The sequence below is a fragment of the Prionailurus viverrinus genome, chromosome B4, assembly GCF_022837055.1.
Source record: "Prionailurus viverrinus isolate Anna chromosome B4, UM_Priviv_1.0, whole genome shotgun sequence".
NCBI classification, from domain to species: Eukaryota; Metazoa; Chordata; class Mammalia; order Carnivora; family Felidae; genus Prionailurus; species Prionailurus viverrinus.
The window spans coordinates 37,002,659-37,024,149 of record NC_062567.1 but is presented as its reverse complement, the minus strand read 5'-3'; the positions used below and the strand labels follow the sequence as shown (position 1 = coordinate 37,024,149).

Below are 21,491 nucleotides of genomic sequence, written 5' to 3'. Positions count from 1 at the left end.
CACAGAGCTGTTGAGAGCCCTGTTAAACAGGGCTTAAAGCCTGCAGACAAAGGAGAACTCAGAAATGCAGTCCCAGGAGACAGCAGTGGGGTCATAAGGGGTCTGATCTTCTCATGCCTTTTGGCTCCTTCCCCCCCCCCCCACCGCCCCGCCCCGCTGATGGTTGAGTCTGATACCGTACCATCAGGTGGCATGTCATAAACAGTCTGAGGCAAATAGAGTTCATCCCTCTGTCTGTGATGGGCAGAGGGGGCCCAGCAAAAGAAGTTGACAATCAAACCATTAACTTTCCAAGTGATCTACCCCAGTGAAGGTGGTGTTTGCTCTGACTTCAAAACCAGAAACAGTAAGTCACAGACTCCTTTCTAAATTTCAAAACAAAAACAAAAACAAAAACAAAACTAACACTTGACTCAACCAAGTAACATTTTATTTCCTGGGATAAAAATTAAGAGAATGAATTATCAGAAGCCTATCTTCAACGTCATTAAAATGCTTTTCAAAGAAAGTTACAAGAATTGTTTAAGGCGCACAGAAAAGGTCAGATTTTCCTTTCTTCCAGAACATTCCCTGCCCTAGACTCAAAGCACCAATACCACATCCCAGAAAAGAGAGAGGCTTATAGACACAGGAACCAGAACAGCCACAACCAGGGTCTCTGGCTGTAATATACGTATCACATAAAAACATCACAATAACTCTCTCTTCCATAAATACAACATTTCTGGAAAATGTATCCAAAATATCTCCATCTGAACTACAGTACAAAAATCCATTCACCAGCCATAAAAATAATATTTCCCCCTATACACAAATAAAATCATATGTAAAGCAAATTTGGAACACATGGAGGGGGTTACAAAATCTCTTGGGATCTGGGCTATTTAAAGTCATTTTTGTTTGGGTTATCCCTCTGCTGGGTATAGGAAACTGGCTACAAATACATCCATTTACAGTGCCCACCATTTCAACAGCTCCTGCGTCATGGAATGTGGTACTTTTTAAAAATAGGCGACCCTTGGTGTCATGGAAAGAAGAGGAAAAATGGGGGATCAAGGGAGGGAGGGGGAGGGACAGAAGAAGTGGAAGAAGAGGGACAGACTTCAAGGTGGGCTTGAAATACTCTGTGGTATGAAGTACATGCCCAGACTCAGGAGGCCTCCCCCATCCCTGTCCCACTACCACCAATCTGCCCAGGCTTCCCCTTACAAATCCGTTTCCCGGCTCGTGTCCAGGCAGAGGGCATAGAGGGACCTCCGCAAGTCCACATTGCTCTTGGCCTTGAGGTTACATTTTTCCAGGGGGCAGCTGCCCCTTCTGGCTCCGTCTGCATTCTCCAGGGACACCCCAGGCTTGCACAGGGACCCTTTGCTCCAGCTGGCCTTCCGAGGGCCTCCACTGTCCAGCCCTGCCCCATGGCTCTGGCTGCCCTGCTCTTCCTTAAGAGCTGCCTGCTCCTCGTGGTCTGTCTCCCGGTGGTAGAAGTAGTTGAAGTTGGAGACAATGACCGGCACAGGCAGGGCGATGGTGAGGACCCCAGCGATGGCACACAGCGAGCCCACGATCTTGCCCCCTACAGTGACAGGCCTCATGTCCCCATAGCCTACCGTGGTCATCGTGACTACTGCCCACCAGAAGGCATCCGGGATGCTGGAAAAGTGGGTCTCCTGGTTGTCAGCCTCTGCGAAGTAGACGGCACTGGAGAAGAGGATGACCCCGATGAAGAGGAAGAAGATGAGCAGACCCAGCTCCCGCATGGAAGCCTGCAAGGTCTTGCCCAGGATCTGCAGCCCCTTGGAGTGGCGGGACAGCTTGAAGATGCGGAACACCCGGACCAGGCGGATCACCCTGAGGATGGCCAGGGACATGGCCTGCTGCCCATTCTGGCCACCTCCTCCTCCACCCCCTGGCTGTTGCTCTGCCAGCTCAGTGCCCAAGGTGATGAAGTAAGGGAAGATGGCCACAACATCGATGATGTTCATAATGTTCCGAGAGAACTCTGCTTTGCTGGGGCAGGCGAAGAAGCGTACAAGCAGCTCGAAAGTGAACCAGATGACACAAGTGGTCTCTACAATAAAGAAGGGGTCTGCCAGGGTCCTAGGCAGGAGAGGTGCCACCGTAGGGCCAGAGGGAGGCGCCAGAGCCCCGCTGCCATTCGCCCCCCGGGGTGGCCCAGGAGGCTGGTGGGGCGCGGGAGGATGGCGGAGCAGCTCGCGTTCATCCCTGAACTCAGGTAAGGTCTCCAAGCAGAAGGTGATGATAGAGATGAGAATGACCAAGACCGAGACGATGGCGATGCCCCTCGCGGACCCCGAGCTTTCTGGATATTCAAAGATAAGCCACACCTGGCGTTGGAACTCGTTGCGGGGCAGGGGCTTCTCCTCTTCTTTAATGAAGCCCTCGTCCTCCCGGAAGCGCTCCATGGCCTCATCCCCCAGCTGGTAGAAGCGGATCTCATCTGCGAACACGTCCAGGGAGACGTTGACCGGCCTCCGCAGGCGGCCCCCCGACTGGTAGTAGTAGAGGATGCCATCGAAGCTCGGCCGGTTGCGGTCGAAGAAGTACTCGTTCCTCAGGGGGTCGAAGTAGCGCAGGCGCTTGGCTGGGTCCCCCAGGAGGGTATTAGGGAACTGCGCCAGCGTGCCCAGCTGCGTCTCGAAGCGCAGCCCGGAGATGTTTATAAGGACGCGTTGGTGGTGAAGGGACCCCGCGCCCAGCATCTGGTCCTCTGCCATGCCCAAGGCAGGGTCGCCTTCTCCCTCCTCGTCCTCCGGTGGCAGCCGTCGAGGCTGTGGCAGCTCCTGTGGCAGCGGCGGCAAAGGCCGCCCTCCCGGGTCCACTCCCCTCTGCGCGCCGCGCCCCTTTGGAGCCCGCTCTTTGGGTCCATCGCCGAGCCCAGCCGTCGGGGGGCACTGGAGCTCTCCCCCTATGGCCTGGCCACAGCCTGCCCGGGCCTCACCTCCTCCTCTAATGGTCATGGCACCGCCGTTCTCCAGGGGCACCAGGGCGATCTCCATGGCCAGGGGGCAGGGGGCATGCTTCGCCCCTGCTGACCGGCGTCTGCGCCCCCCACCTCACGCCCCGCTGGGCGCCTCGCGTCCAGGGCTCTTCTCGAACCGTCGGCCGGCCCCCCTGTGGGGCGGGCTGGGGCTGCTTGGCAGGATCCCCTGGCTCGGTCCTGACGTCAAGAAGCTGCTGCCCCGCTCTCAGCCTCGCTCTCTGTTCTGGCAGCCCGTTACCAAGCAGCCAAAGCCTCCTTCCAGCAGATGCAACCTTCAGCCGCCCCTCTCTGGCTGCGGGGCGGTGCTCTGCCTCCACCCTGCGCGGCTCTCCCGCCTCCTCCCTCACCTCCCCCCCAACCCCGCCCGGCCCCCTCCCCTCCTCTTTCCGCCTCACCTCTCGGGGCACGCAGCAGCGGGTGTTTCCCCGGAGGCCACTGCTGGGGCCCCGGGCGAGGGGAGGAAGCGGGGCTGAGCGGCGCGCAGCCTGGCGGAGGGAGGGAGGGGGGAGGGAATGGAGAGGCTGGAGGAACAGGTTGTACCCAGAGCGCCCAAACTCCCAGGGCAACCAGATGAGAATAGCTGTGGATTTCAGTTCACCTGGGAGCTCGCTGAACGCCTCTGGACTCCAGAGGAAATGAATTGCCTTGGGTTGGACGGATGAGACAAGAAATAACAGTCCTATTCTCTCTTCTTGGGGAAAAATTACAGACAGGAAGGGGCTGGGCGGAGCTCCTGCGGATCTAGAAATCTAGAGATCCATAGCAATGGAGATACCTCCAGACCAGTGGAGAAGCCTGTCTCTTCCCATCTTCCTACACACCCAACAAAAGGTTAAGAGCTGGCAGTGCCCCATGCCATTGCGCTGGGACAGCCCTGATTTCCCAGTCCAGAAAGTGATGGCAGGTGGAACAAATTTGCTGAGGACACACAACTCCTCCATGCTCTCTCCACAAATCTCTTTATAAAAACCGTTAACAGAGAAGGGGAGGAGGAAGGGAAAGATCCTGGTGAGAGCTGTGAAGCTTGGAGCTAGCAACTACAGCTTTGTGAAGAGGGGTTTGGGGGGGGGGAGGGAGGAGGGGCAGGGAGGTTTTGGAATCCCAGGGCTAGAGGACTCCCAAGAGTAGAATAAGAAGCAATACTTACTTTGCTCCTAGGATGTACTAGGATTACCCTCAGCACTTTATGAATACTGACCGGTGTATTCCTACAGCAATGTGTTTTCTGAGTACTATTACTATCTATCTCCATTTCCTAGGTGAGGAAAATGAGACACATGGATTGACTAAATTGTCCATGGTCATACAGGTAGAAAGTGGTGAGGCTGGGATTCAAATCCAAGCAAGCAGAGCTTGGGCCCTTGTTGCCTCCACTCTACACCTCTACAGAAATGTGTAACCCCTGTTCCAGGTACAAGTGCTCCCCCTTCCTGGCATCTGGCCTGAGAGCTTTAATTTTCTCCCTCGGGAGGCAGGAGGTTGGCTGAGTAACAGCCAACTCTCTCTAGGTTAGGAAATGGGGTATCTACCCCTGCCCCAGCCCCTGTGGGGTTTTAGTGGACAACAGAAATATCTTTCAAGTCATATCTGCCATCTCCAGACATAGCCTCCAGATATTTGTTGATTTTAAGTTACCATAAAGCCGCTGTTTCCGAATGTTCAAAGTTCATTCAAAGTTTGTCTCTTTTTGTTCCTGTATGTTGTTTATTGTTAATATATATGGATGTTACAGCCTCTTGTCTGGAAATGTATCTGCACCTAAGGGAAGTTTGGGAAACTTGCTACGGGTGCACAAGTGTTTGCTGGAATAGCAAGGTGTGCACACAGAAGCTTGTGTCAGGTATGAAGAAATAGGGCTTTTCTGCATGGGGCCTTTCTGTGTGTTGCATGAAGGTGGATGTGAATGTGGTCTATGTAAATGTTTTCATTGTGTGTGGTTCTGTGCATGGGGGGTGGCTGTCTTTGCAAATGTGCCTGGGTGAGGAAGGGACAGGAAAGTGAAAATCAATATGTGAGGGTATCACTGTAACCACAGAGCCTTGTCCTCCCCTCCCTAGACCTCTGCTATCCCTGTTCGATCTGCCCTGAGTTTTTGATTCTTCTCTGGCTCTCAGGTTGTCTGGTCAGGATCGGGTTTGCCCCTGGGGCCTACTGAGTTTGTAGAGGATGAGCTCAAGAGACCCATGGCCACTGAGTCGTCTTTACTGATTCATGCACATTGTAATACAGGGATGCCATCTTGGTTTACACAAGGGCTCTGCCTGAGCTCCCTATGGGATAGAGTCCTCAGGACCTTGTCTTCCAGGGGCCCTTAGAGAGACTGTCTCTGAAGAATAAGAGCACAACATAAACAGTGCTGAAAAAGCATATAAAGTAGGTTTCCTTTAATGTGGTATTTCCTTCAATCTGCTTTCCATACATTTACCAGCAATTATAGATTTCTTGTACAATTATCTTCAGATGTCACATATGGGAGCCATGGGGGTATACTGGGAGGATGTGCTTTAAAGAAAGCAGTTGCTTTTCAGCTTCAATGAGTGCCATTAGCTGAGAGCTTCCAGCCATTAGCAACTTCTCACCCTTCCTGGGCAGCCCTCTGCCAATGACTGAGAACAACTCGGTTCCAGGGACCTGGCCATTTATGCCCAATGCAGAACTCCTCTGCTGTGCCTTCTTTGCCTTGGATCTCCCCCATTGGGTTGGCCACGACTTTGTAAGAAATATGTTTCAGTCTGAGACTCCATTCAACCTTCTTCCTCATCTCTTTGCTTTCACAGGTGTCATGGGATCAGCATCATGGGCTGAAGGCTTTCTCTACTGGCTTCTGTAGGCTCTTTTCTCTTTCTTCTATCACTTCCCAGTAAACCTCTTGCACTCCAACACTACCTGATCTGTCATATAACTGAAACTTGCTCCCCCCTCTACCCAACTAACCCTAGGAGATAAGCCCCTTCACAACAGAGCTTCATGTGCACCATCACCTGAGGATCTGGTCCAAACACAGACTCTGATGCAGGGAGAATTCAGACCACATTTCAGACAAGACCCGCAGTAATGCTAAGGCTCTTGTCTGAAGGTTGCACTTGTGAGTCACCTCCTCTCAAACAAACTCCAGACAAGGCCTGCGAAGGAATTACTTAGACACCTAGATTATGTCCCCCAGAATGAGATATACAGAGCAGACAAATGGGAAGTCTTCTCCTAATTCATCGGACTGGTCCTAGTAGACCACAGGAGGACTTGGAAGGTATGCAGAACCAAGAAAAAATAGAATATATTAAGAGAAGTAAGACATTGATGTGAAGGAGGCCTGGGGTTGAAGAGAAAGGAGATAGATAAGAAGAAGAGGAGAAAAAAAAATCCCAAATGCCACCTTTCTTAATTCACTCAAAAATAATTCATTGAGCATCGACTATGTGCAAGGCCTTGTTCCAGGTTCTGGGAGGATACTGAGGACAAAGACAGACATATTTTTTAACTTCTGTGGAGTTATATCTTGGGGGAGGCAAAAGCCACTAAGCGTCTAATTTTCCACTGGTTGCTTAATTGCAATTTTAAGAGACACCATGTAGAATGTAGGGTGTTGTGAGATTAGCGGGGAGCCGGACATCATCAAGGACCCAAGGAAGTTTTCCTGAGGTGGTGATGGGGAAAAAACTATTCCAGGTGGAAAAAAGAGTATGTTCCAAGGCCTCAGGGCTGGTTTGAGGAATTGAAAGACAGTATTGTTGATGGGGGGCTCAGAAAGAGTTCTGTGAGATGGGGCTACAGAGGTGGAGGAGATCCAGATTATGAAGAGCTCCCTAGGTCATGTTTCATGATCTCCCCAGCAAGATTCAATAATACTTTCTTCCTTCCACCCTCAGACACTTTGCTTGTGCTTCTATGAAAGCAAGTGTGCCAATGTACTTCTATTTTACTCTCCACTACTTGTTTTTAGTCTCTTCTCCCCTCCACATCTGCCAGAATATATCTTAACTTTATCTCTATGTGTGTATATGTCTATCTACTTATCTTCCATTTATTATCTATCTATCTATCTATCTATCTATCATCATTTATAATACATAGGTAGGTAGACAGGTATATGGATAGATAGATAATAGAGAAAAACAGAGGTATCTTGAAATCAAATTCCATACGTTACTCATCTCATTTCCCTTACAACACCAAACATCGTGTTCTGTTCATCTTAGGAATTTCAATCAGGATGTGTTAAATGCAATTGAGTTAAGAGAAAGGAGCTCAGCTATGGAGCAGGAAGGGAGGGGAAAGAGGGATAGGAACTGAATCTGATATCGGAGATTAACTAAATAGTCAAAGTGATCGTGGAGCTGGAGCCCAATCAGAAAAACGTAAGACTCATTTGGGTGGCCAGATAGGGGAGGTGAATTAAATGTGCTTTGGCTCTATGTTCAGGTTATATGCATTATCTATTATGACACAAACCAGCTCAATTTTGTGTATAAGAGCAACTTTGTGGGGCACCTGGGTGGCTCAGTTGGTTAAGCGGTTAAGTATCAACTCTTGATTTCATCTCAGGTCATGATCTCACATTCATGAGATCAAGTCCTGTGTCTTCAGGCTCTGCACTGACAACTCAGAGCCTGCTTGGGAATCAATCTCTCTCTCTCTCTCTCTCTCTCTCTCTCTCTCTCTCTCTCTCCCATGTCTTTTTCTCTCTTTCTTAAAATAAACATTAAAAAAAAACAACTTTGTGGCTAAAAACAGTTTAATATATAAGACTGTGCAATTTAGTTCCTAGATTGAGATAGTATTTGAGACCTAAAGTTACCATAACTGTTTATTGTATAAGACTAAACGATAAAGCATAAACGTCCACTTAATTTTCATCTAGGTCAAGGGAAAAGCTTCCACCATTAGGCAAAATTTAAAGGAACAGAAGGAGGCAAAAATAAAATTGTGTTCTAATTATGCCAGTAGTCTTTCCTGCCAAACATCAGTTTTGCTGCTCTACCTTGGAGGGTGTTACAGACCTGGGAACCTCATCAAAAATGCAATGAGATGGGGGATGCCAGGGTGGCTCAGCCAGTTGAGCGACTGACTCTTAATTTCCTCTCAGGTCATGATCTCAAGGTCTCGAGATATAGCCCCTCATCAGGCTTTGTGCTGGGCGGGGAGCCTGCTTGGGATCCACTCTCTCCCTCTCTTTCTGCCCTCCCTCCCCTCAAAATAAATAAATAAACAAACATTTTTTAAAAAATGCAACAAGAGGGTCCTAGCAAGAGCATGGGCTGACAAACCATTAAAGGTACTAACTTTGCAAACCATTAAAAGTACTAGCCAGTCTGTCCAGGGCTCAGGGCTCAATTACTCCTGCTCCTCCTTTTTGTGGGAGAAAGAAAGGCTCTGCTTCTACCAACACCAGGCTTTCTAAAGTTCCAAGGCACCATGCATGGCTGAGAGATCTTAGATTTCTTAAGGAGGAAAGGTACAATCTGAGCCATTTCCCCAGTCCCCCTGCTATCACTCTGACAAGCCAGTTATGTTGAATTACTGTCATCTCAACTGAGTCTCTTCTTCATTATAAAAGGAAATTGAACAAAACCACCACTGTGTCTCCTCCATGAGGGAAGCTGTCACCCCCAAATTGGGAAGGCTTGCCTTCCCCCGACCTTCCCACAACTCCTTGATGTTATGGAAACACAGAGTTTCTGAAAGTCAGGACAGAGGGTTCAGGGTTTCTTAGGCTGGAGCAGGGAGAACCGAATAGGAGGCAGCATAGTTAAAATCAACCAAAATACATAGTTTTTTTAAAAAAAAAATTTAAGAGGAAAACTTGATACTCTGGGTCTTACTGCTAAATGTTACAAAGTATATAATCCTATGGCTCATTACTATTAAGTAATATCACAAGGGCATATTATCAAGCAATAACTGGGAATAGAGTATTAATCAGCAAAAGGGTAAAGCTGTCTCTCTCCTGATCCCCTCTCCCAGATGCATTCTGCTTCCAGATCTGTAGTAGAAAACATCTTTAATGAGGGGAGCAGCTGTTCTTCCTTCCCTCCCTTTCCCTTCTCACTTGCCCCTCAATCTGACACCTTGGGAAGGAAGCCCTGGAAATGACCTTCCTTTCCGGATTGATGGGAGCAGCAGAGGTGGAGTCAACAAGGCACACATACAAAACAAGTGTGCACTTGTGGGGTGGGGGGACGGGATTTATCTGCTGTGTTACAGATGGAAGCAGGAGAAGACGGTGAACAGCAGAAAGATGATGTTTAAATGACCCAGATCCTGAGACCTCAAGCCTAGTGCTAGGATTTCCCGTTTGCAGGGATTAAGATGAGAGGCCGTTCACAAATCAAGGCTCACATCTGGAGCTTGGCTTTTCCTCTCCCTCCCTCACTCCCACCTTCCCCAGATTTAATCCAGGAATAAATTCATTAATGGGTCCACTGCATTTTCAGAGCCAAACATAGAAAGGGAAGTGACCTAGATGCACAGGGACTGGGAGGTTCAAGGGACGGCTTGCCCTGATGAATAATGGTTTCCCTCCCTCCCCTTCCCTCCTCCATTGATGAACTGGTGGATTATAGGTACATCATGACTATTTTTCATGCTCTCTCATTTTCTCCTTCAACATACCTCACTATGGTACTCACTTATAAACCATGAAAGCTTCCTGACTTTGAAATTGTGAACCAGTAGCTTCATGTGTTGTCAGGGTTAGAGATGTCTGAATTTTTTATACTTTGTCAGTACCATGTGCAACTTTTATTTCCTCACTCTCTGCGTAGGCATCCAGATCAAGGAAGGCATTAGTTGAGAATTTTGTATTCAGTGGCTTCTCTAGCTAAATTGTTGCCCACATTGCATAAAAATACAGTATGAATTTAGGTTATGTATCAAGATATAGGAACAAAGTACTTTATTTTAAAAGTGCTAAGCAAATGTAAGAGAGGGTTAAAGAAAAGTATATTTATTTATTTTAAAAGAGAGAAAGTGAGGGAGGAGCTGAGGGAGGAGGGTTAAAGAAAAGCATATTTATTTATTTTAAAAGAGAGAAAGTGAGGGAGGAGCTGAGGGAAGAGAGAAAGTGAGGGAGGGAGAGAGGAAATCCCAAGCAGGCTCCACGCTGTCAGCGAAGAGCCTGACACGGGGCTTGATCTCAGGAGCTGTGAGATCATGACCTTAACCAAACCAAGAGTTGGACACTTAATCAAATGAGCCACCCAGACACCCCTAAGACAGTTTTCTTCCTATGGAATGAGCATCCTTTCAAGCTGGAAAAACATGTGATCACTACATAATTCATGCAGGCCAGGCAGCACCCATTTTTCTCAATGTTCCTATCAAAATAAATCCTCTTTATTCTGATTTGACAAAAATCATGAAACAGGATTAGGGCTCAGCCTCAGTTTCAATGTCACTGGACCTGGAGGTAGGGGCTGAGTTGGAATGGCTTGCAGAGGCTTGCTACTCCCAAGAACAGTTCATGGAAGGGCAGTGTCAAGGTCAACGGGAAGTTTATGAGGGATGTTATTTCCCAAGTCCCTTCTCAGACCTACTGAATCAGAATGTCAGAATTCCTACAAGGAATCTGTTTTAACAAGCTTTCTGGGGGATTCTGATGCTACCAAAGTTTGAGAACCAGTGTCCCTAGAGGGTCTGTCCTACTCAGGAGTCTGGTCCTTTTATTAGACGCTGTGTTGCATAAGGAATTCAGAGGTTCGGAAGTTCTTTGAGATAAATAGCTTAGTATCTGGATTGAGGTAGATTCCAGTCAAGTTCCAGCAACACCTCTTATTTGTTATGACATTCAACCTTTCTAGGCCTCAGTTTCTTCATCTGTCAAATAAAGACACTAATAGTGCCTACCTCCTGTAATTGTTTTAAGCATGAAAATGTCTGGGAAATTGCAAGCACTCAATTGATATTAGTTAATATTGTTAATGCTAGCTAACCTTAGTTGCCTGTAGTGACTAATGGTGTCATCCTTCTGTTAACCGAGTCATGGTGCTATGGGCTCCCAGTTTGGTGGAAAGTGAAACCTGATGCCTGGGTATTAGCCTCAGCATTCTCTGAGTGATGGGTGTGGGGGCAAGCCATTCATGATCTGGCTCTTGACCTTCTTGCTAATATTACTTTCCTATTGTTACTCTAACAAACTACCCCAAAATTATGGCTTACAACAACATAAATTTATTATCTTATAATTCAGGAGGTTAGAAGTCCAAAATTCATCTTTCTGGACTAAAATTGAGGTGTCAGCAACACTGGTTCCCTCTGGAGGCTTCAAGGTGTATTCATTAGAGGCCACCTGCATCCCTTGGATTATAGCTCCTTCCCTCATCCTTAAAGCCAGCATACTTGCATCCCTCCAACTCTGCTTCTTTTGTCACATCTCCTTCTCTGTGTCTTCTTCCATCTTTTAAGGACCTTGCCATTTGTATTGGTTTCCTATTGTATGATCCTTACTTTAATCATATTTGCAAAGTCCCTTCTGCTATGTAAGGTAACATGTTCACAGGTTCCATGGATGAGGACCTGGACATCTTTGAAAGACAATTATTCAGTCTGCCATTATTCCCACCCCTCCCAGTGACACTCCTAGGGTGGGGCTTTGAGTGCTGACTGGAGCCTAAGCTGTTAACTTGTCAAATCATTTTGTTATACAGATAACAAACACCTGGAGGTTTTCCCCCTGAGAAGGATCAGAGGCAGAGCAACCCATTTCCAACCAAAGTCTGCAGACTCCAGGTTCAGTTGTTTCTCCAGCAGACAATCTCTCTGCAGCGAGGAAAAACCCATGAATGACCAGTCATGTCAAATCATAATTCTCCAGACCCAGACTTGCTGGAAGATGAAGGGCAACTCTAAAGGCTAAATCATCCCATGAGTAGGTCAGTCTCCCTGTTGTGGAAGAAGAGTTTATCATGTTTTCTGCTCTAAGAGCTGTCTCTCTGCTTCTGAAGGGCCCTGTGCATGGATGAAATATTTGCGAACTTGAAGCCTGATCTCTCATTAATCACTGCCACTTCTCGTGAAGTGGGAGGCAGCATGATTTCTCACACACGGCCATCATTTCCTTCTCTGGTAAAGACAGTAATCTGAGGAAGGGCAATTATCTCAGCAGAATTGCCAACCTTGCAGCGTGACATTATCGACTGTTGGAAATTACATGGTATTCATTTGCTGCTATTTTAATGTCTGTTGCCTTCTATTTCCCTTTCCCCAGCCCAACACCAACCCCCCACCTCCCAGCCTCTTTCTTTTTATTAATCTTGGGAAATAATTTCCTTATTTTTAGTAGGCCGATGCTACCAGTAGGAATATGATGAGGAGGATCATAATAAGGACTTTCACACTTTAAGCTGGGACTCAGCCACCAACCATTGGATTTTTCAACTAAGCTTCAGAGCCTGTATCTCTGCCAACAAAGAAATGGCTGGCAAATGCCCCCACGACTGACTCTGTGAACTGCCTGGCTACTCTCCACTCCCGAGTGTTATTGCACTACACTGGGTGATGTGAAAGCCAATTACCACATTGTGAAGACAGCTTTCCTAGAGCTCAGGGACAAGTGGAAATGGCAGTGAGCAAGTGAGTGAGTGAGTTAAAGTGGAGGGAAGAGGTGACTGCTAACACTGTTTCTAGGCAATGTAATAGGCATGACATTGGAAGGCAGGCAACCAAGACTTTGGGCCTCACTCTGTACCTCTATTGACACATGGCTTGAGCAAATAATTTAGCTTCTCTAAATGTTTTTTTTTAAACATTTTTGCTAAATGTGCCCATTCCCTAACATGGGAAATAAACATTGACTCCATTGCTTAAAATTGGGTTCACATAAAACAGCAAACTGCATTTCACCTGGTGTCTACAATGTAATCAGAATAGTTAACATTTCTTGATTCTTATTATGTACCCAAACTTGAACTACATATATGATCCTCTTACATGCATATGGTAATTTATCCTCAGTAACAACCGTAAAAGGTAGACACTATTGTTAATTTTAGTTTATAGATATGGAAGCTGAGAGTTAATGTAGTTAAGGAAATTATCAAAGGTTTGTAGAGAAGTAAATGTAGAGCTCCTGGTTACCACTGGTTATTGTTAAACCATTATTAGCGCATCGCCTCTGAACAAAGGTACAGCAGAGAGAGTTTTTCATGGGATGTTTCTTCCTGACTTTCTATACCCTATTCCCACTCATGTCAAGTCCCTGTTATGTCCTAATGGGGAAAAGCCAGTGATAAAAGTGTGAATGACTGATGGCCCTGAAAAGTTTCCAGGTCATTGCTTGTTAACATGTAAAAAAGAGGTGGGATGTCCAGCATCTTGTCAAAATCAAGTGACTCCAAGAGGCAGAGATTTTCTACCTGGCTGGCGTGTGATTTCCCAGGTTAGGACAGCCAAATTGCTTACTCAGAGGAGACAGCACCCTCTGTCTTCTCCTCCCGCCACCTGCACCAGTCTGGCCTGTGCAGCTTAGCTGAGATCAGAGGGACTGAGGGCAAGAAGAAACCTCTGAAGAGGAAAATTAAGACCACCAAGACGAGAGATTGGGTTTTCAGTCTCAAAAGGAGGTTTCTTGGAGACCATTAGCACTGAGCAAACACTGGAACTAAAGAAGGGCCTGTTTTTTGAAACAGAATAATTGCTGGGAGCTACAGCTGGACCATGCAGGCTTTCATCTTGTGATGGATATTTTTTAAGCACTTAAGCTTGGGGCACCTGGGTGGCTCAGTCGGTTGAACATCTGACTTTGGCTCAGGTCAGGATCCCGCAGTTAGTGAGCTCAAGTCCTGTGTAGGACTCTGTGTCTCCCTTGCTCTCTGCCCCTCCTCCACTCACAAATATAAATGTCTCAAAAATAAATACACATTTAAAAATTTAAAAAAAAAAGACTTAAGCTTATTCAAAATCTTTCTTCTAGGGAACTCCAAGCCTTTGACCCCACCATTCTCTCAGCACTCACAGGAAATAGTTAAGGGAAAGGTTAGGATGAGAAATCCAAATCTCTAAAGGAAGGGGTGTTGCACTGCATAATAATAGATTTAAACCTGGCTCTGCCAGACTCACTGGCTGCATAACCTTGAGCCCGTCATTTAACTTCTCTGTGCTTTAGTTTTCTCATCTGTAAAACAAGAGTAATAATAATAATGGTGCTTAACCTCATGGGGTTGCTATAAAGATTAAATGAGTTAATGTTTGTAAACTGCTCAGACCAGTGTCTGGCACACAGCAGGCATTATATAAGTGTTTATTAATAAATGAAATTTTAAAGATGCCCAACATTCCCAGTGAGGTGCAGTCAATGCCAGGAAGAGGGCCCAGCACATTCCTCTTTAGAAAGACTATAATTAGAGCCAGCTGAAGGATGCAGGAATTTCGTGCGAATTAGGGAACTGTGGTGGCCAGCAGTGTGGCAGTGCGGACAAATCATGGGCTTTGGAATTAGACAAATCTGGATTTAAATATGACTCTACCATTTACTCTTTGTTACCTTGAACAAGTCACTGGACCCTCCGTGCCTTACTTCTCTCTGTAAAATGGGGACAATGATGTCTAGCTTGCAGAATTGTCACCTGGATCAATGATATATAGAAAGTAAGTAGAATCCAGCAGGCCCTGAATCAGGGGCCTCTTCATTGTCATCATGACCATCATGATCATCGTCATCTTCATCATCATCAATCTGCTGGGTAGGAAGAATCAAGAAAACAAGATAGACTTTAAGTCAGTGATTCTAAGCATGGAGAGCCTAGGAGAGTACGTTGACGTTGAAGGCATAGGAGGTCAGTATGAAGGCCGAAAAGTATATTCAACAAAATGTCATTTGCTATTCGGTAAATGAAAAACAACACTATTGTTTTCATAACACAGACCAAATAGAATGAGATTAAACATGTCTCTCTGGAGGAATTTGTCAAATTCCCCAGGAAAATTGCCACACTGGAGAGAGATGGTTGGGGAATAAGATGGGGAGATTTTATTTCTCTAGCTGGTGGTTGTAAAGACCAGACATTCATATGTATGATGGCTATGAATTTTTGAAAGCCTCACAGACAATGAACTCATATATGCAAAATGTTAATTTTTAAAACATTTCTGATCACTTGATTTAGTTTTCAATATTGAGACACAGGTGAATCCTCATCCAATCCCTAGGAGGCTTACCCACATCACCTCTGATGTGTTTGCCTTCTTTTAGCTCGGAAACTCGCTATAGCCTCACAAGGGCTCTCACTCCTGCCTTCTTAACTTTTGCTTTCCAGTTGTGGGAATGGGGCATGAGAATGTTTATTTGCCCTCCTTTAGGATTACCAGATTTAGTGAATAAAAATATAGGACACTCAGTTACATTTGAATCTCAGACAAATAATGAATACTTTTTTAGAATAAGTATGCCCCAAATATTGCATAAGATATATTTATGCTAAAAATCATTCATTGTTTTTCTGAAATTCAAGTATAACTGGACATCCTGCATTTTATTTGGCAACCCTACCTCCTGGACTAGGGCAAAGTCATGAGGAACTCAAGAAGCTGTCTCCAGCCCTCTCCAGCATAGGAAGACCATACCACCATCTTACCTTAAGGCTGCTGCACATTGCAAGGACAGGAGACTTCTTTATGTGCAAATAAAGTATGTCCAACCAAATAGAGACAAGCAAAGCTTGTGATAGTAGGGAGTCAACCATCATTACTTGCATTTTGACAGAGATTCAAAGGCAGACAGAGGTAGGAAAGCTTGATAGTGGGAAGGGAAAGCTTTGGATGTGCTCTGATTGGAGCGTTGTTCATGTGGGGAAGCTGTTGGTGTGCTAACTAGAAACAGGGCATCCTGTGTAATTGGTACATATTTAGTTTTGTGTTTTTTTGTTTTTTGTTGCTGTTCTTGGTGGTGGTGGTGGTGGTCAGTTTTAAATTTTCTTGGGAAAAAATTAGGGAAACTGTCAGCTAGGAAATCCTAGTGTTTGGGGTGATTGTTATAAGGCTATTGTTTGGCTTCCTGGACCAGTTACAGAGATCGTGGTCTTACTTCCTGCAAGTCTGACTTGTAGATAGCAGACTGATTTCCTGGGCTGGGAGCTATCTGTAATGGGTTAGTTTCCTGGGCTGGTTCTGCAGACTGGTATCAGAGCTCTATTTTTATATATGGTCTCACCATTGTCCATTTGTATATCCAGTGTGTCATCTGCAAGACTTGTCACATCCCTGGACTTCAACAAAGTCTCTCCTCGCTAAATGAAGGTTGTGCACAACACAGGGTCTCCACACTGACATCTAACTGCATTGCATATTCTCCAACTATTCTCTCCCTCCTTGGTTTTATTGGCCGGGGAAAAGAAAAAGATAAATAAAGAGCCCTGCAGAATCACATATATGTTTTGCAATCTTTCCCCACATGTGAATTGACACCTTTCTCCTTAAAAGCCAAGAATTTCAGTTCTCTGTTCTCAGGCTTTTTTGGTTGATTATCTTAAAGCAATGAATGTCCCCTTCTCTAGCTGTCTTAATGAAGAAAGGCAAACAGGAGCTGGGTCTTCATACAGCCCCAGGTGGTCCAGGGCGGGGGTGAAGTTCACCATCCTGGCGCTAGAGGGCGCTCTTGGCTCTCGCGGGAGGCACTCCCTGCAATAGCTGCTGGGTCAGTCAGCCTCCTCTGCTTAGTTCTTACAGGATACAGACACTGCTGCTGAAAAGCAACTTCTCTCCATTTTTAATTCAGGGCTGTCTGTAACTTTGTGGAGCTTTATACACTGCGGGGAAATGGTATCAGTCAGGGTTTCATCAAAGAAGCTGACCACTAAGAGGTATGTATGGTAAGGAATTAGTAACAGGGACTTGACCCTATGCGATTGTGGGAGTTGGTGAAACAGTCTCTGTAAGGCTACTGTCTTCACATCTGGTGCTGGAGCTTCTAAAACTACACCCGTGTTCCCCTTTTTTGCTCCTACAGAATCTGAAGACCGCAGATACCTTTTTTTTTCCTTCTTCCTTTTAAAAGTAGGCTATTTTAAACGATTTTTTCCTCTGTGTCTTTCCTCTTTTCATCCTGATCCTATTTGATATTTTGCAACCAGTGAGCTAAATGGTAAATTTAATCACCACAGAAACACCCTATGCTTGAAATAAGGGATAAGAAAGGAGGCACAGAAAGGATACAGGAATGCTGATTCATAGGGGCACATGTACCCCAATGTTTATAGCAGTGCTTTCAACAATAGCCAACTTGTGGAAAGAGCCTAAATGTCCATCAACTGATGAATGGATAAAGAAGATGTAGTTTATATATACAATGGAATACTACTTGGCAATGAGAAAGAATGAAATCCTGCCATTTGCAACAATGTGGATGGAACTGGAAGGTATTATACTGAGTGAAATAAGTCACTCAGAGAAAGACAGATATCATGGTTTCACTAATATGTGGATCTTGAGAAACTGAACAGAAGACCATGGGGGGAAGGGAAGGGGAAAAAAATAGTTACAAACAGAGAGGGAGGCGAACCATAAGAGACTCGTAAATACGAGAACAACCTGAGCTTTGATGGGAGCGGGGAGTGGGGGAGAGAGGAAAATGGGTGATGGGCATTGGGGAGGGCACTTGTTGGGATGAGCACTTGGTGTTGTGTGTAAGTGATGAACCATGGGGATCTACCCCAAAAACTAAGAGCACACTTTACACACTATACGTTACCCAATTTGACAATAAATTATATTTTTAAAAAAAGGAGGCACAGGATGGTGGTAGAGAGTGGCATATAGAAACCTAATGTCAATTTTTCCAGTAGGATGAGCTACCAGCTAGAATTCAGGAGCTGGGATATCCGAACTGCCCTGTTTACAAGAATACATTTCTTTTATCTTGACACTGAAGACATAGAACCCTGGATATAAGTCAAGAAACCAAGGCCTCAGGTGTAACTGTCATCATATTGATTCAGGACAAAGTCTCTTTTCATCTATGGACAGCATTTTCTCCGCTTCTCAAGTAAAAGTTTATGTTTATTTTTGAGAGAGAGAGAGAGAGAGAGACATTGTGGGCAGGGGTGGGGGAGGAGCAGAGAGACGGGAAGACACAGAACTGGAAGCGGGCTCCAGGCTCCACACTGTCAGCAGAGAGCCTGACATGGGACTCAAACTCATGAACCACAAAATCATGACCTGAACGGAAGTTGCATGCTTAACAGATTGAACCACCCACGCAGCCCTCAAGTAAAAGTTTTTAGATACTAAGGTCATTGGAAACTTGAGAAGTCTGTAATTCAATGATCACTATCATTCACAACTATCAATCAACTTTTGTTATATATATGAAGATTGTTATGAAGTCTCCCCACCCTCAGATACTTCAAAAAGTGTTTGTTAAGAACCAAAAATGAAGGGTGTCTGGGTGTCTCAGTTGGTTAAGTGTCCAACTTTGGCCCAGGTCATGATCTCACAGCTTGTGGGTTCTAGTCCCGCATCGGACTCTGTGCTGACAGCTCAGAGCCTGGAGCCTGCTTCGGATTGTCTTCTTCTCTCTCTGCCCCTCCCCCACTCTTGCTCTGTCTCCCTCTTTCTTTCTCAAAAATAAATAAACATTAAAAAATCAATAAACAAACAAACCAAAAATGAGTCCATGGTATGGGCAAAAGTTATGTCTTAAACACAGATATTTTTTTTTAAATGTACCCTCTTTGATTAATTTTTGAGAAAGTGTTTCAGATTTCCATGTGGATACCTACCTCACTTCTAATGCTCTGGAAGCTGTCTTCAAAGCAAGGAATGGAGTCACACAGGAAGATTGGATACAGAAGGGTGGGGTTCAGCCCCATTTTCACATTTGACACTATATATAAGTCTATTTTCAAAATCTTCTTTGACCACCACCACGGGACAAAAATGGCTTTCTTCCTAACACTCCCTGGATCAGTGGAAGTGGCCAGAGGTTTAGCTTTTTACGTACTCACATGTCCTTTACTGCAAATCATACCTGCCATGTGTCAGATCCCTAACACAGAGCTCAGCACCTAGAATACAGTTAGCCCTCTATATTTGTATGTTGCATGACCGAGAGATCAGTAGTAGGGTCAACTGTGCCACCCGTGTCAATAATGAAGATCTGATGAGCAGATCCAATAAACACTTTCATAACTCTCAGGAAAAAGAACAGCCTAGGTATCCTGTATTTGCAACAGTAAAATTTTTATGATTAAAAAAAGGAATAAGCATTGCAGAAAACAGAAAAATACAAAGAAATTAAAAACATCCATAATCTCACCATCTATAGATGATTGTTGCAAACAGTTTTGTATTTATACTTTATATGTAATTCTTTACAAAATTGGGATGCTCTTACATTTTTATTTAATATTATATTGCTAAGTTATTAAATATTTTTAAAAGAAGGGGTTTTTATGATCATATATTATTATGTCAGTTCTGTCAGAATATATTTTTTAGAGCTGAAAATCTCTCCTACTTGAGTTCTATACATGAAAAAGACCCTAGGGGCTCCTGGCTGGCTCAGTCTGGGAGCAGTGACTCTTGATCTCAGGGTCGTGAGTTCAGGCCCCACATGGGATGTAGAGATTACTTAAATAAATAAGACTTAAAAAAAAAAGACAATGAAAGAGGATGTGCACTGCCCCACATCCTCCCCAGGCAGCAAGAGGGCAAAGGCCGACTCTGACCTTGGCTGTTGTCTGAGAGTCCAGGGCTGCTGCCCAGTGAGTGCTGTCCTCCAGCATGGGTCTCCACCTTTATAATGGCTCTGTGTGAGCTATTGGAAATGGATCATCCCTTACTTTATTCATGAGCCCTTGTTCTCCCTCTCCCTGTTGATAAGCAGATGCTTCAAGTCAAGGTCTTCTAGTTCTTTGGTGGCTTATTCCCTCTTCTTCCCACCGGTATCTGCAGGAGGAGCTTGCTGACTACCCAAAACTTGCAAATCCATAAGATCTTAGATCCTGATTGGGAGAGCTTGAATTCCAAAAACCTTAGTTAAAGTCCACCTTTGCAGATGTTTTACCTTAAGACCGCCCAAGGACAAAAGACAAAAGGCAGAGTCTGTCTTCTTATAGAAGGGTTCCTCCATTTACATAGAGAACCCCAAGAAAGAGTGTAAAGGAGGGTGATGTAATGGAGGGAGTGTAAAAGAGGAACATGGCTTTTCTCCTAATCTCTGGCTCCAGGCACCTGTCCAGGCCCAGCAGCACCTGGGACACCTTCTCAGCTGAGCATACAATGGAGTGTGTATGGAAGCTGGCAAAGGTAGGGGTGTTCACTGAACTCTGAGCTAGAAGGTGACCATGAAGCTGCTCCATCTTGGGTGGGTTTTATTCCTTCAACTAGATGGAATCTGATTTAGGAAGTGATAGGTAGGAGCCCAGACCATCATCTTTTGCACCCTCATGTCAGATTCAGCACAGCCCCCTCGCTTCTGTCTCTGGGACCATCCCACTGGTTACTCACAGCCTCCTTGTCTTGGCCCATGGCCACTGTCGGCTATAACTCAGCTCTGCTATATATTTAAGAATTTAACCAGCACTCTTGCTTATCATTATCTCAAAACAGAAAAGTTCATAGAAATGAACTACAATATTAATTATGAATTTGGCTATGTTTTGGCAAATACAAATTAACTTTGTGTCTTATAAGATTCACACAATCTTTCTACACTGATAAACAATACCTGCACAGTACTCCTGAACCAGGAAGAGTCAGGGTCTCCCCAGCCAAAACCTTACATTCAGACATGAACTGGGACATATCACTTCCTCTTGTGCTGCTTGATCAGGCAAAGCAGCTACACAGACCTGGACAAACATTAGCTCTGAACTCTGGAATGAGTAATATTTCCTTATCCTGGCTGCTAAGCACATGAACAGACTTTAGTCTTATGTGTTTAAGGAGATATGCACCCACCTCCAAAGGCACTCAACCTGTGTATGGAAAATTGTGTGGGATGTGTTCACATCCTGCTAACTTAGAGGAAATTTTCTTTGAATATACTGTCCACAGGATGCAGCCCTGCCTGGCCTTCGGTTAATTAGCTCAAGTATCTGATGGATAGATAGTCCCCAAATAGCACTCCATAAACTTCAACAGTTCTTGAATGTTCTTTACTGAGGAGCCTTCGCAAAATAAGGATTTACTTAGTGGGGAGAAAGAGTGAAGAAGAGAGATTATAAAGAAAAATAAGCATCCTGGAAGCCCAGAGGCAGATCCCAGGCCAACTGCTTCCCAGAGACCCATCCACTCCTGTTTTTTTTTAATTTTTTAATGTTTTTATTTATTTTTGGGACAGAGACAGAGCATGAGAGGGGAGGGGCAGAGAGAGAGGGAGACACAGAATCGAAGCAGGCTCCAGGCTCTGAGCTGTCAGCACAGAGCCTGATGAATCCACTCCTGGTTTTTAAATGGATCAGGAAATGTTTGCTTCCACCATACTATATTATTATCTCAGACATATATTCCCTTTTTCTGGTCTTCAGTTTCCCTCTCTGTGAAGTGGATGGCTATATTC

General features: G+C 45.2%; 1 protein-coding gene across 1 annotated transcript; it reads right to left on the bottom strand.

The window, feature by feature from the left end:
- Positions 1-408: 408 nt before the first annotated feature.
- On the bottom strand, positions 409-3,308 carry KCNA5 (potassium voltage-gated channel subfamily A member 5). The gene has a single exon (XM_047868476.1). The coding sequence runs from the start codon at positions 3,015-3,017 to the stop codon at positions 1,206-1,208; it is 1,812 nt and encodes a 603-aa protein (XP_047724432.1). The 5' UTR covers positions 3,018-3,308; the 3' UTR covers positions 409-1,205.
- Positions 3,309-21,491: the final 18,183 nt, after the last annotated feature.